Here is a 13270-nt window from a genome sequence, read left to right as displayed (position 1 = left end):
CTCCATGACATCCATCTATCTGAAAGATCCATACTTAATTAATTAGCAGACATGTAAAAGTATACCACACCCATTTACTTATAGCCCTGTAGCTCACTTTGCTACTGTGATATCTTTTCTTGTCCTTACAGACATGAGATCATTCTGTTACTCTTATAATAGTAGCAGCTAAGATGTGTCAACTCAATACTAAATGTATAATCCTACAGTTTACATGCTACATTTGTTGATATTTTACTTCAGTGTTTTGATGATTTGCTTGATTTGAGTACTTGAAGCCTATTTGTTGAAGTATATTATGCAGAATGAGGAAAGACATGATACCTTTATGGCCACCCTTGACATAATCTGGCAGCATTGATAGTCCAGAGTTCAGTCTGGTAGTCCCTATTCTCTATTACCTATCCATCCCCTGTTCCCCTGGGTGACCCTGAAGTGAGTGCTCATTTCTGATTATGTAACATTAATCTTGATACCATAACAATTTGGGCCATTCTATTCTAATAATATAGATTTAATAGATTTAAAGATATAGACAAATAAAATGACAAGATGAAGTAAAAAGGGAGAAGAGAAGTGCAATAAACATGGAAGACAATGAATTGGTGCCAATGTCAATTCAATCCCCCAGCGCTAATTTAATTCCAACTTAAAGTTTGATGAGATCCAAATTTTCCGATTACTGGCATCCGGCTATCACAATAGCCACCCTCTTTCCGTAGCGCCCAAGTGTCCCAACTAAAGGTAAGAACGGATCCTTTCATTTCATTCCAGGACCCGTAATAGGCCGTGTCCGACTGGCAAGCGCTCAGCAGCAAGCGTGTACAAAGAGGTGTCCATGTAGATCCATTATAATTCACGAAGCATTCTCCTGCATCCTGCATTATATTGTACCTGCTAATTAACCCCCCCAGCCACCATTATAATGTGAGGGCCACCCATTAGATCATAAAGTCAGGCAGCATTATAATGTCTGTGCGTGAACTCCCCTGCGTGTGTTGCCATTATAATTCAGATTATGGCAGGTAGCATTATAATGGCCTGCCTGGTTCCCATCATAATTTTGACCAAGTGAGGCAGCATTATAATGTCCGCCTGTGAAACCCTCCCCCCTTGCGGTCCTATTATAATCCTGACTACATCAGGCTGTATTATAATGTGTGCCCATGAATCCCTCCCGTGCTCCCATTATTGCGAGCGTAGCAAGCAATCTTACTCTAAAGGGGTTCAAAGATCGTGCAAACAAGGGCAAACAAATTTCTTGCTCTTTGGAGGCCGGGTCGATTATTTTTCTACATGAACTGGCCTCTTTCTCGTCCTTCTGGAATGTAGAATGTGTGGACCTTGCTTGCCATTGTTGGTTTGTGCAAAAAAACCAACACGTTTGATGGACTTTTGACATTGTACGGGCATTTCTTTGACTGGACAATGATTTTGCGCTTGTTGACACGTTGTAACTACACCTCGGTCCTCAGTTGTATGCTACCTACTGTGCATGTATTAGGCTGTCCTTGAATGCATCTTTCTTCCTCCCCTCATGCCACCCCACGCTCGACACCTTCCAGGACTCTCTGGCATTTGCAATGCTTGCACTGGAGTGTTCCCCCATAGGCATAACTGTTGGGATTCTACTCATGATATGTGTATGCCGTGTTTGAAGGCAAGGTCTGCACTCAAAGCGTGCCGGCGTGAACACCACCACTTGACTATTCATGTGCCCCCTTTCCTGAAGACCTGTGAACTGTGTTCAGATCGCTTTCCGAGGACTGAGTTCTTGAATGGGTCGGGGGACACATTGTATGCGCATTGCCGTTGTTGCCGTAAGAGAGAACATTGCATTTGTTGTCACAGGATCAAGAAGAGGTGCCATTTTGCAAAACCTCGCTCTGATGACTCCTTCTTCAAGACGTGCAATACTTGTTGCAAGGCGGACACAGCGTGAACTCTCCATCAGTGGATGGATGCTGAGGCACTTGGTGTGTTTCTTCTTCACTTGCGTTTGGACGTTGCTTATACAATAACACTAGGAAAACATTGGTGTGTTATAGGACAACATCAGGTGACACTTGATGAGTGTCGGAGCGTCGAAGGGATTCTTCGTGCAAATTGCCAATGTTGTTTGGCACAATGTTATAGGCACATCCAGGAGGCCCCTTAGGGGCTACTGGCGGGTGTTTCCGGCTACAGACTTGGGCCGCACATATATGCGGCTACACGGACTTGTCACGGGTTTTGGACTTGTACATATTCGAGCATGCTGTACTTATTCCTACCGGACTCATTGCTGTTTCGTGAACACGTGGACACCGCGTGTTTCCCAGTATATATTTTCTGTACTGTACATATAGTTACCTTAGTTCAAATATTAATTCCTTTTCCGCACTCGCATCCTCGCCTCTCTATTGAGGTCCCTCCGTTGCATCCCCTCGCCTCCGCTCGTACCCTCGGTACCTGCATAGGACTCCCTCTGGAAATACAGGGCACACAAGAGTGCGGGAGGCGCAGCCAGTAGCAGAAGCCGAGCCTGTACGTTCTTGCTTCCCTCGTTCCCTTCCACGCCTCTACGTGGAACTGCGCACCCGTGGGTCCACATATCCTGAGCCCCCTGCAAGTGTGGCTCTTAACAGTATATTCAAACTCACAACCCAGCTCTTGCTCTCGTCCCTGCAAGTCCTTGTCAACATCATGGCTGGTGGCACTCAAGCGGGCTCCTCGCATCCCACTCGCGTGAGCCAACAGGCTGCCGCCACTCTCGTCTCTCCGCTACCCCCCACGGCCCACACGCGCAGCCACACAAACAAAGGAAAAGCTCCTGCAGTTCCGCGTCTGCGTGCGACGTCCTTGCCATCCTTTCCTCCGTTCTGCTCCCCTACAGTCGCCGCGGGGGTTGCCTCGCAGCCCTCGCTTCCTCCGGAGACACCCAAGTCCAAACCCATCCAGTCCTTTCCCCCGTTCAATGTCCTGTCCCCGATCCATTCCTGCTCGGTCCCTTTGAACGAAGAGGAACATGCTCCCTCGCTTCCAGTGAGCAACCACGGATCAGAACAGGCAGACAAGGAGAAGCAACCCTTGTTCCATGGGTCCGGACCGCAGCGCCTGTAAGGGGACACTCCTATTTTCTCTCCTTTCCTTCATCCCATGGACTCTTACCTACATTCCCTTCATTCCCCTTCGTTCCTTTTCGCTTCCTTTCCTTTCCACTTCCTTTCCACCCACTCCTTTCGCATCCGAGCTGCGTCCGGTGACTCCGGAGTCTTCCCGCAGTTCGGACACTTCGGACTTGCTCGGACTCGTCTATACTCTTCGGGGCTCGTCCGGGTTACCTCTATCCTCTTTCCCCCACTTCATTACTCTTCGCCCTTACTTCCCTAAGTCGCTGGCACGACTCCTGTGCATTTATCCTCCACTTCATTATCACATGTTTCCTTGTACCTTGTGATATTTGCTCGGACTTGTGGCTGGTGTACTGTACAGTTATCCTGCATTCCTCTCACACTACTACAGTATATACTTCGCTTCCTAGCATGGAGAATCCTTATCCTGTTCTCTTTGGATTCTCCCTCTGCTAGGTGAGCAGCTCTCTCATGTATTGTAGTTAGTCTTATTCATTATCTTTGGATTCTCCCTCTGCTAGGCTCGCGCCGTGCGGCCATCTTGAGGTTGCCCTTACAGCAGAACAGGATCTCCCATCCTGGCACCAGAGCCCTACGGAAAACGTCCTGCACCACTCCGGACTCGTTCTCGACATCTCTCCGGTTTTGCGGACATTCCGGACGCTCTCCTGCTACTCCCACCCACCTCTGAGGACCCAAGGAACTCCATCCCTCGCCCCCCTGACGACTCCGAAATGCCGGGCGCCTCCAGCCAGATCCCGCCATCCGAGCCAGTCGCTTCAGGACCGGACTCCGAGACTTTGCAGACCTTGTGGGCTCAGACGTACGAACACTAAACCCAAATCAGTTCCATCCAGGATACACTTGCCCGATTTGAAGGACTCCTCTTAACACCCCGTCCAACTACTCCAAAAACGACTCCGGACTCCGAGCTGAGGGGCACTGAAGCCCCCCAGCACGCCCCGAGTCGATCCGAAAACACCCCGCGTTCCCGCTTGAAACCCGCCTCTCCCCCGATCTTCAACGGAAACCGCAAGGATGGTCGCGCGTTCTACAACGCATGCTCCATCTACTTCCAGCTCTGTCCGGACCACTTTCCAACTGAGCAGGCCAAAATCCTCTGGTGTCTCTCCTTCTTCCAGAAGGATCGAGCTAAGGAGTACGCGGACATGGTGCTCTGGAGTCCAAAGGATCTGTACTTCACATCCTGGGCTGCCTTCGCAACCGAGTTCCGGACCCGCTTCCTTCCGGATCGGGAACGCAAAGCCACCATGCTAAAACTGGAGTCCACCTGGTACCACCAAGGCCGTCGGACTTTCCAGGAGTACCTTGACGAGTTCCGGGACCTTGTAGACCAGTCTGGATACACCGAGGGCTCCAACATCACGATGAAGTTCCGTCGTGGATTGGACTCCATCATCCAGAGCCGCATTGCCGAGTCCGCAGACTGTCCGGACGAGGATGACTTCGAAGGATGGTACAAGGCAGCGCAGCGGGTTGCTGACAACTGTGCTGCCAACCAGTCCTTCCACTTCGGCGTGCACTCCGGGCACTCCGGACACTCCGGACCCCTCGTCCGACCAGCAGCCAACCCCGGAGTCGCTCGGACTCCTGCGGGTGTACTCCCCGCGCCTCGGACTCAGCTCCCGCCTCTGCAACCCCACTTCCAACCTCCGCCTCCTCCGAAGGCTCTCTCACCCAGTGTCCCCATGGACGTTGACCACACCCGCTCCCGACCCGCCACCTCGCAGCTCTGCTACCGATGCGGCAAGCCCGGTCACATGTCCCACGAGTGCCCACTCTGGTACGATGTCCGGTTCATGACCACCGAGGAGCGGATGTCCGCCATTGAAGATCTTTTGACAGCAGCCGATGTTGTAGAAAGTACGGGGACTTCGGAAGGAGTAGATGATGAGGGAATGGCCCCGGTTGAGGAATCGGACACGGCGGATTTTGTCCGGACCAACACGTGATCAGTGCGACCTTGTTGGTGAATAACCAATTTGCTTGTCTTAGCGTAGACGAAATAGACGATTCCAACCACTCCGATGATTCGTCCGACGTTAAGCAAGCGACTCCGGTTACAATCCGCACACTCCGAAGGTTTCGCCCGCAGTGGGAATGGCAGCTACCCAGTAGCTATAAGATCTCTGTGCTGCCTGGCAAGCTTTCGCTAGATATACCTGTTGAAGTGCAGAGCACAGATACACAACACAGATGCACCCTGCAGGCCCTGGTGGACTGCAGAGCCACCAGAGTCTTCATGCATCCGCGCTTCGCTGATGCCCATGGTTTCACCCGACGCAAGCTGTCCGCTCCGATTCCGGTCTTCAATGTCGACGGATCACCAAATGAGAACGGATCTATCTCCGAAGTCGTGGACCTTGTACTCCGGTTCAAGGATCACACGGAATGGATGCTTTTTGCAGTCACTAACATCGGACGGCAGGACATCATCCTCGGATACACCTGGCTTCGGAAGCACAACCCCGAGATTGACTGGCAGACAAAGGAGGTGACCATGAGCCGTTGTCTGTCCGGATGCGATACCTGTCAGAAGGAGTTCCGCTATGACAAGCTGACCCAACGCAAGGAGTCCGTGCGGCTCCGGGAGTGTCGTACGGGTCCGATGCCAAGGGTTGAGGAACTGCACTCAGACGATCTCCCAGAGCTTCAGGACTGCGAGGATGATGATGAGGATGACAATGTTACAACTCCGGACGACTCCAGACTTGAGAGGGGTGACGGTATCTTCGTGGCTATTCCTCCTCCGACTCCAGAGTACCTTCGGAGTCTTCGGGAAGAACATATCCGGGCTTCGGAGACAGTCTCGCAGCGCCTCACATTGGCTTTCCAGCGCAACAAACCCCACGATCCTCGGAACAGCGCAGTCCCGGACTTCCTCCAGGAATTCGAGGACGTCTTCGCAAAGGAGTCCTTTGATGAACTGCCCATGCCGCGTCCGTGGGACCATGCCATTGAGCTACTGGACGGAGTGGAACCGACCTCTACCAAGTGCTACCCGCTGTCCCCGGCGGAGCAGAAACAGCTGGACGAATTCCTGGAAGAAAATCTCCGGACTGGTCGGATCCACCCCAGCAAGTCGCCCATGGCTGCCCCGGTGTTCTTTGTTAAGAAGAAGGACGGATCGCTCCACTTGGTCCAGGACTACCGGAAGCTCAACAACATGACGGTCAAGAACCAGTACCCACTCCTGCTCATCTCGGACTTGGTGGACAAACTCTGGAACACTCGCTACTTCTCCAAACTTGACGTCTGGTGGGGCTTCAACAATGTCCGGATCAAGGAGGGTGACAAGTGGAAGGCCGCATTTCGGACTACGCGCGGACTCTTCGAGCCGTTGGTAATGTTCTTCGGACTGACGAATAGCCCGTCTACCTTCCAGACCATGATGAACGACCTCTTCCGGGAGCTCATTACGGAAGGTGTGGTCATTATCTATCTGGATGACATTCTGATCTACACCAAGACGCGCGAAGAGCATCGCCGGGTTCTCAAGCGAGTCCTAGAGATCCTCCAGCGGAACAAGCTCTTCCTCCGAGCAGACAAGTGCGACTTCGAGCAGACCAAGGTGGAGTATCTCGGAGTTGTCATCTCTGAGGGTAAGATCGAGATGGACCCCGTAAAGGTTTCCGGAGTCGCGGACTGGCCGACCCCTCGGACTCGGACTGAACTCTAATCCTTCCTCGGGTTCGTCAACTTCTACCGCTGCTTCATCAAGGACTACTCGCATATCGCCCGGCCTCTCTTTGACCTCACTTGCGCAAAGGAATGGCAGTGGAACGACTCCGCTCAATCCGCATTTCTTCGGATCAAGGAGCTGATCACTTCGGAGCCCGTTCTGGTCTTTCCAAAGGAGGATCGGCCATACCGGGTTGAAGCGGACTCGTCGGATTACGCTACGGGTGCGGTCTTGTCGCAGCTGGATCCGGATGATGGTAAATGGCATCCTGTCGCATTCTACTCTAAAAGTCTACAGGCTGCGGAGCGGAACTACGAAATACACGACAAGGAGATGCTTTCGATCATCCGGGCACTCGAAGAATGGCGACACTACCTGGAAGGCGCAGAGACTCCGTTTGAGATCTGGACGGACCACAAGAACCTGGAGTACTTCATCAAGGCCCAGAAACTCAATCGTCGTCAAGCCCGCTGGTCGCTATACCTCTCCCGCTTTGACTTCACTCTCCAGCACCGTCCGGGTCGGACAATGGGTAAACCGGACGCTCTCTCGCGACGCTCGGATCATTCAGATGGTAAGGACGACAACAAGGATGTGGTGATGCTCAAGCCTTCCTACTTTGCTGTCTGTGCCACGGGTGTCACTCTTGAAGGGGAGGAGAAGGATATCCTCACGGCTATCCGGACTGGAGTGCGGAATGCGAAGTTTGAAGATGCAGTGGCAAAGGCGGCGGAGGAGCTGAAGAAGACCCAGGGCAGTCGCAAGACAGTCCGGAGCGCGGAATGGTCTCAATCGGACGTTCCGGACTCACCGGACTTGCGTCGGACCATTGTAGCCCAGCACCATGACACTAAGGTCGCAGGACACGCTGGCAGATGGAAGACCCTAGAGCTCGTTTCACGCAGCTACTGGTGGCCCAACATGTCCCAGTACGTCGGATCCTACACCCGCCATTGCGACCTCTGTCTCCGGACGAAGGCCCAAAGGCATCCGCCCATGGGTGAACTCCATCCGCTTCCTATTCCAGATGAACGCTGGGATCGCCTGAGTGTTGACTTCATTGTTGAGCTTCCGGAGTCCGATGGGTTTGATGCTGTCATGAACGTGGTCGACTCCGTAAGCAAACGTGCCCACTTCATTCCAACTCACACCACAGTGTCTGCCCTCGGATCCGCAAACTTGTACCTGCAGAACGTCTGGAAGCTGCACGGACTCCCTCGGTCCGTTGTGTCTGACCGGGGTCCACAATTCGTCGCAGAGTTCACCCGAGAAGTCTACCGGATGCTCGGAATCAAGCTGGCTGCCTCCACTGCGTACCACCCTCAGTCCGACGGACAGACGGAACGGACCAACCAGGAACTCGAGTCCTATCTCCGGATCTTCGTCGGAGAGCGTCAGGACGACTGGGCTCGCCTCCTACCTATGGCGGAGTTTGCGTACAACAACCGGGTCCATGCGTCCACTCAGCAGTCACCCTTCCTCATGGATACCGGCCGTCATCCTCGTCTCGGGTTCGAACCTCATCAGCCACCGTCTCGGATGGAGTCCGCAAACGAGTTCGTAGACCGGATGAAATCCGCAGTCGACGAGGCTCAGTCTGCATTGGTCAAGGCTCAGGATGACATGAAGCGCTACTACGATCAGCGTCGGACTCCCGCTCCGGAGTACCAACCGGGTGACAAGGTCTGGCTGGACTCGTCGGACATCAACCTTGCCCGACCCTCCCAGAAACTCGGACACGCACGACTTGGTCCTTACAAGGTCGTCCGGAAGGTTGGCAAGGCAGCGTACCAGCTCCAGCTCCCTCTGGGCTTATCCCGTCTCCATCCCGTCTTCCCCGTGGTCAAACTCTCTTCCTTCGTTCCGGACCCCATCCCGGGTAGACGCCCTGTTGCTCCGCCCCCTCCGCAGCTCGTTGACGGAGAAGAGGAGCATGAGGTAGAAGAGGTCCGGAATAGCAGACGGTTTGGTCGGGTCCTGAAGTATCTGGTGCGCTGGCGAGGCTATGGTATCGAGCACGACTCCTGGGAGCCCGCGAGCAACCTCCAGCATGCTGCCCAGAAGGTCAAGGACTTCCATGATCGTCACCTGGACGCAGTACGCGTACTCCGGACGAGTCCGATGAATCCGACGACTGCTCTACCTCTCCGGATGACTCCTGCGGCACTGGACCAGTCCTGGGAGCGTTGGCGCAGTCGGAAGGCTCCGGGCTCCGCGCAGTCGTACTTCGACATCTTCTCGCAGCAATCCGGAGTTTCGGGGTTGGTGAATTCATGGCGCGGCAGGCAGGAATCTTTGCGTCAGGTCGCCGCAACCTTGAAGGGGGGGTGATGTAAGGGGACACTCCTATTTTCTCCTATTCCCCCTGTCCGCCCCCTTCCTCCTTGTTCCTTTCCCCTTTCCTTCATCCCCTTTCCTTTCCTTTTGTCCCCTTACCTTTCCGCTTCCCTTGCGTTCACTCCCTTCGCATCCAAGCCCCGTCCGGTGACTCCGAAGTCTTCCCGCACTTCGGACTCGCCTTGGACTCGCTCGGACACTTCGGACTCGCTCAGACTCGTAGATACACTTCGGGGCTCGTCCGGGCTACCTCTATCCTCCTTTCCCACTTCATTACTCCTTGTCCCCACTTCCCCAGGTCGCTGGCACGACTCCTGTACATTCCCCTTCCACTTCATTATCACATGCCCCCTCGTACCTTGTGATATTCGTTTGTACCTGTGGCTGGTGTACTGTACAGTTACCCTTCATTCCTCCCACGCTACTACAGTATATACTTCGCTTCCTAGCATGGAGAATCCCCATCCTGTTCTCTTTGGATTCTCCCTCTGCTAGGTGAGCAGCTCTCTCATGTATTGTAGTTAGTCTTATTCATTTCTTTGGATTCTCCCTCTGCTAGGCTTGCACTGTGCGGCTATCTTGAGGTTGCCCTTACAGACTCCGACAAGAGTGACTCTGATGCAGGCTCTGATGGCGACTCTGGTAACGGAGCCAGCGGGTTGGGCACTGGAGGGAATTGGAGTGCGGGAGGAGGACTGAGTGAAGCAAAAACCGCGGATGATAAGTTGCTGACTACTGACGAGATCGCTGAGGCGCTTCCCTCGCTGGAATGAAAATACATAGTACCCATGGCCGCAAGCAAAACAAGAGCGGCATATTTCCAGATTGATCTGGACCTGGTGTTCGGCAGAACTGTCTCCGTGAAATGTAACACATCGCAAAACGGAGAGAATGTATTGCCATTGCTGGTCACGACGTGGGTGTGGTGCCCGCCCATGCGTGGGACATCCTGAGTTCAAGTCATATTTTGCATGTACAGTGAAAAGATATAGCTTACCAGTCGAGCAAGCATATACGTGGCTCTCGCTGTCGCCTTCATTTCAAAGGTTTTGCCGGAAGTCCCGTTCGCAAATAGAAGACCCCCAGTCAAGCTACCGCAGACAAATGTACCGCGATCGACATACGTAATATCAACTGTGGCAGAGAACTTCCGTGCAGCGAATACAGTAGAGATATGGCCGAGATTGGGTAGGGTATATGTTTCCACGCCCTTCGTAGCATGCAGAATAGTGATCTTCATATGTTGGGGAGAAATTGCTCCTGCAAGGCTGTTGAAAATGTTACTAGTAGGACCACACGGATTGGTTGTAAACTCACATCATATCATTGCAGAAGGCAAACAACTTCCAGCGTATTTCATACGAGTGAAGATCGTAGGCACTAAGGATTCCGACATGAGTTCCATTTCGTCGTCAATGATCATGAAGAACCCACATGGCCGCTGGCAGAACCCCAGGCTCGGAGACCATAAATATTACAACGACGCAAGTCACGTCAAGGATAAGCCGAATTGGGCGAGACTCAGGGGGCATTGGAATGGTTGAGTGCGCCCGAGTTCCCTGGCCTGGTGATATATCAGTATATACATCTATTTGTAAGGAGGGAAGTTCATTGCTTACGGACAACCGCTAACGAGGTTCCAAACAACAGAAAAATATCAGTTCCAGACGGCGGGAGGGCGACGTCATGAATTGCCCTTCCGAAAGTCAGAAATGAAGATGGGTCCTGTTCATGTTGACATTATTCCAAGTACTTCAATCTCTTACTGAAGGGAATGAACCTCGTGGCCGGTGTCGTGGACATCAATTCGTAGCTTATAACCAATGAGATCCCCGTTCGCAAACCCAACATATAGTTTGTTCGGTTGTTGTGGATTCCAAGCCAGGGCTCTGATGGCGACTGATTGGCGACCGCGCCTTACCATTTTCTTGCGGAATATCTCCAGGTTTTTATTCATCCAGTGGATCTGTAGAACGAACGAATTAAAAACGTTGCTCACGTCCGGGTGCGACACTCACTGTCAAGACTCCCTTCGTGTCGCCTACTGCCAGCATTTCGTGTGGGTGGGGGGATATCTTGAGTGAGCTCATGCAGGCGGCGGCGGAGCGGGTTTGCACTTGTTTCAGGGTGAGCGCACCAGAGAAAGCATAGATGGATTCGTCGACAGGCATAGCAATTGGGATTCGAGATTGCAGAGTAAACAAGGTACTATGAACGTTAATGGAATCAAAGCTAGCAATGAGGTTATATACGCAGAACACGTACAATAGCTTCCAGCCTCGTTTTCTCGAGGATATGGGTTAGATGTACATATAAACGACTCACTTTCTTGAATTTTCGATATCGAGATATCCATATATCCATTAAGATACACAAACCTCAGGCTCTTTTTGAAAGTAAAAACAGGGCTTCTCGACAACGAGAATTGCATGTTGGGTGCATGCTCACGTCGTATTGACCATGTCAAAGACCTGGGGCACTTAATATGATCAAGTTGCCGGACACAGGGATGCGTGGTGCCGTCCACGGTGCATTGGTGCGTCCGACTGATGGTGGCTGGAAAGGTTTCACAGCACATGGAAACTGTCAAATTTCCAACGAGGTTAAGTATTAGGTATGTAGAATATTAATAATGTCTCGCTGTCGAGATAATGCCCATGGGCACGCTGTCGTGCTGAAATAAATGGGTTATGTGCTGTGGGTTATGTGCTGTGCAGGGAACTTCGCCCTCTCATTGACCATCCGCTTCTGGCACCATCGACTTTGGAAAAGTCCAATTCATGGACGTTAATAGTCAGAGGAGTCGTGTGTTTAGTATGAAATTGGCGCAATTTCATGCTCAATTCACATAGATTCGGCAACTCCGCCAGAAATCGCCAGTGGGCCTCCGACCACAAGCTACATACACTCTCGTCAGAGTCGAAGCCAAAGTGCTACCTCAAGTCAAAACCGAAGCCGTAGTCAGTGTAAGGGCAACCTCAAGATGGCCGCACAGCGCAAGCCTAGCAGAGGGAGAATCCAAAGAGATGAATAAGACTAACTACAATACATGAGAGAGCTGCTCACCTAGCAGAGGGAGAATCCAAAGAGAACAGGATGGGGATTCTCCATGCTAGGAAGCGAAGTATATACTGTAGTAGCGTGGGAGGAATGAAGGGTAACTGTACAGTACACCAGCCACAGGTACAAACGAATATCACAAGGTACAAGGGGGCATGTGATAATGAAGTGGAAGGGGAATGTACAGGAGTCGTGCCAGCGACCTGGGGAAGTGGGGACAAGGAATGACGAAGTGGGAAAGGAGAGTGGAGGTAGCCCGGACGAGTCCCAAAGTGTATAGACGAGTCCGAGCGTATCCGAGGCGTCCGAGCGAGTCCGAGGCGAGTCCGAAGTGCGGGAAGGCTTCAGAGTCACCGGACAGGGCTCGGATGCGAAGGGAGTGAACGGAAGGGAAGCAGAAAGGTAAGGGGGCAAGAGGGAAGGAAAGGGAATAAAGGGAATGTAGATAATAGTCCATGGGATGAAGGAAGGGAGAAAGGAAACAAGGAGGAAGGGACAGGGACAGGGGAATAGGAGAAAATAGGAGTGTCCCCTTACATCACCCCCCTTCAAGGTTGCGGCGACCCAACGCGAAGATTCCTGCCTGCCGCGCCATGAATTCACCAACCCCGAAACTCCGGATTGCTGCGAGAAGATGTCGAAGTATGACTGCACGGAGCCCGGAGCCTTCCGACTGCGCCAACGCTCCCAGGACTGGTCCAGTGCTGCAGGAGTCATCTGGAGAGGTAGAGCAGTCGTCGGACTCATTGGACTCGTCCGGAGTACGCGTACTGCATCCGGATGATGATCATGGAAGTCCTTGACCTTCTGGGCAGCATGCTGGAGGTTGCTTGTGGGCTCCCAGGAGTCGTGCTCGATGCCATAGCCTCGCCAGCGTACCAGATACTTCAGGACCCGACCAAACCGTCTGCTATTCCGGACCTCTTCTACCTCATGCTCTTCTTCTCCGTCAACAAGCTGCGGAGGGGGCGGAGCAACAGGGCGTCTACCCGGAATGGGGTCCGGGACGAAGGGAAAGAGTTTGACCACGGGGAAGACAGGGTGGAGGCGGGATAAG

The 13270-nt window shown here is 52.7% G+C and overlaps 2 protein-coding genes across 2 annotated transcripts; one reads left to right on the top strand and one right to left on the bottom strand.

Annotated features, from left to right (window-relative positions):
- Nucleotides 1-9497: 9497 nt before the first annotated feature.
- On the top strand, nt 9498-9926 carry PC9H_001698 (uncharacterized protein; the record flags this gene model as incomplete). Its single annotated transcript, XM_036771348.1, has 3 exons — nt 9498-9507; nt 9603-9648; nt 9713-9926. The coding sequence occupies 3 exons, from the start codon at nt 9498-9500 to the stop codon at nt 9924-9926; spliced, it is 270 nt and encodes an 89-aa protein (XP_036637193.1).
- Nucleotides 9927-10108: 182 nt separating this feature from the next.
- PC9H_001697 (uncharacterized protein) lies at nt 10109-11324 on the bottom strand (the record flags this gene model as incomplete). Its single annotated transcript, XM_036771347.1, has 6 exons — nt 10109-10421; nt 10471-10533; nt 10588-10717; nt 10773-10878; nt 10934-11119; nt 11172-11324. 6 exons carry the CDS (start codon nt 11322-11324, stop codon nt 10109-10111), a joined length of 951 nt encoding a protein of 316 aa, XP_036637192.1.
- Nucleotides 11325-13270: the final 1946 nt, after the last annotated feature.

Source organism: Pleurotus ostreatus (genome assembly GCF_014466165.1).
Source record: "Pleurotus ostreatus strain PC9 chromosome Unknown scaffold_1, whole genome shotgun sequence".
Lineage (NCBI taxonomy): Eukaryota > Fungi > Basidiomycota > Agaricomycetes > Agaricales > Pleurotaceae > Pleurotus > Pleurotus ostreatus.
Note: the sequence above shows the minus strand (reverse complement) of the source record. Positions and strands in the feature narration are given on the sequence as shown.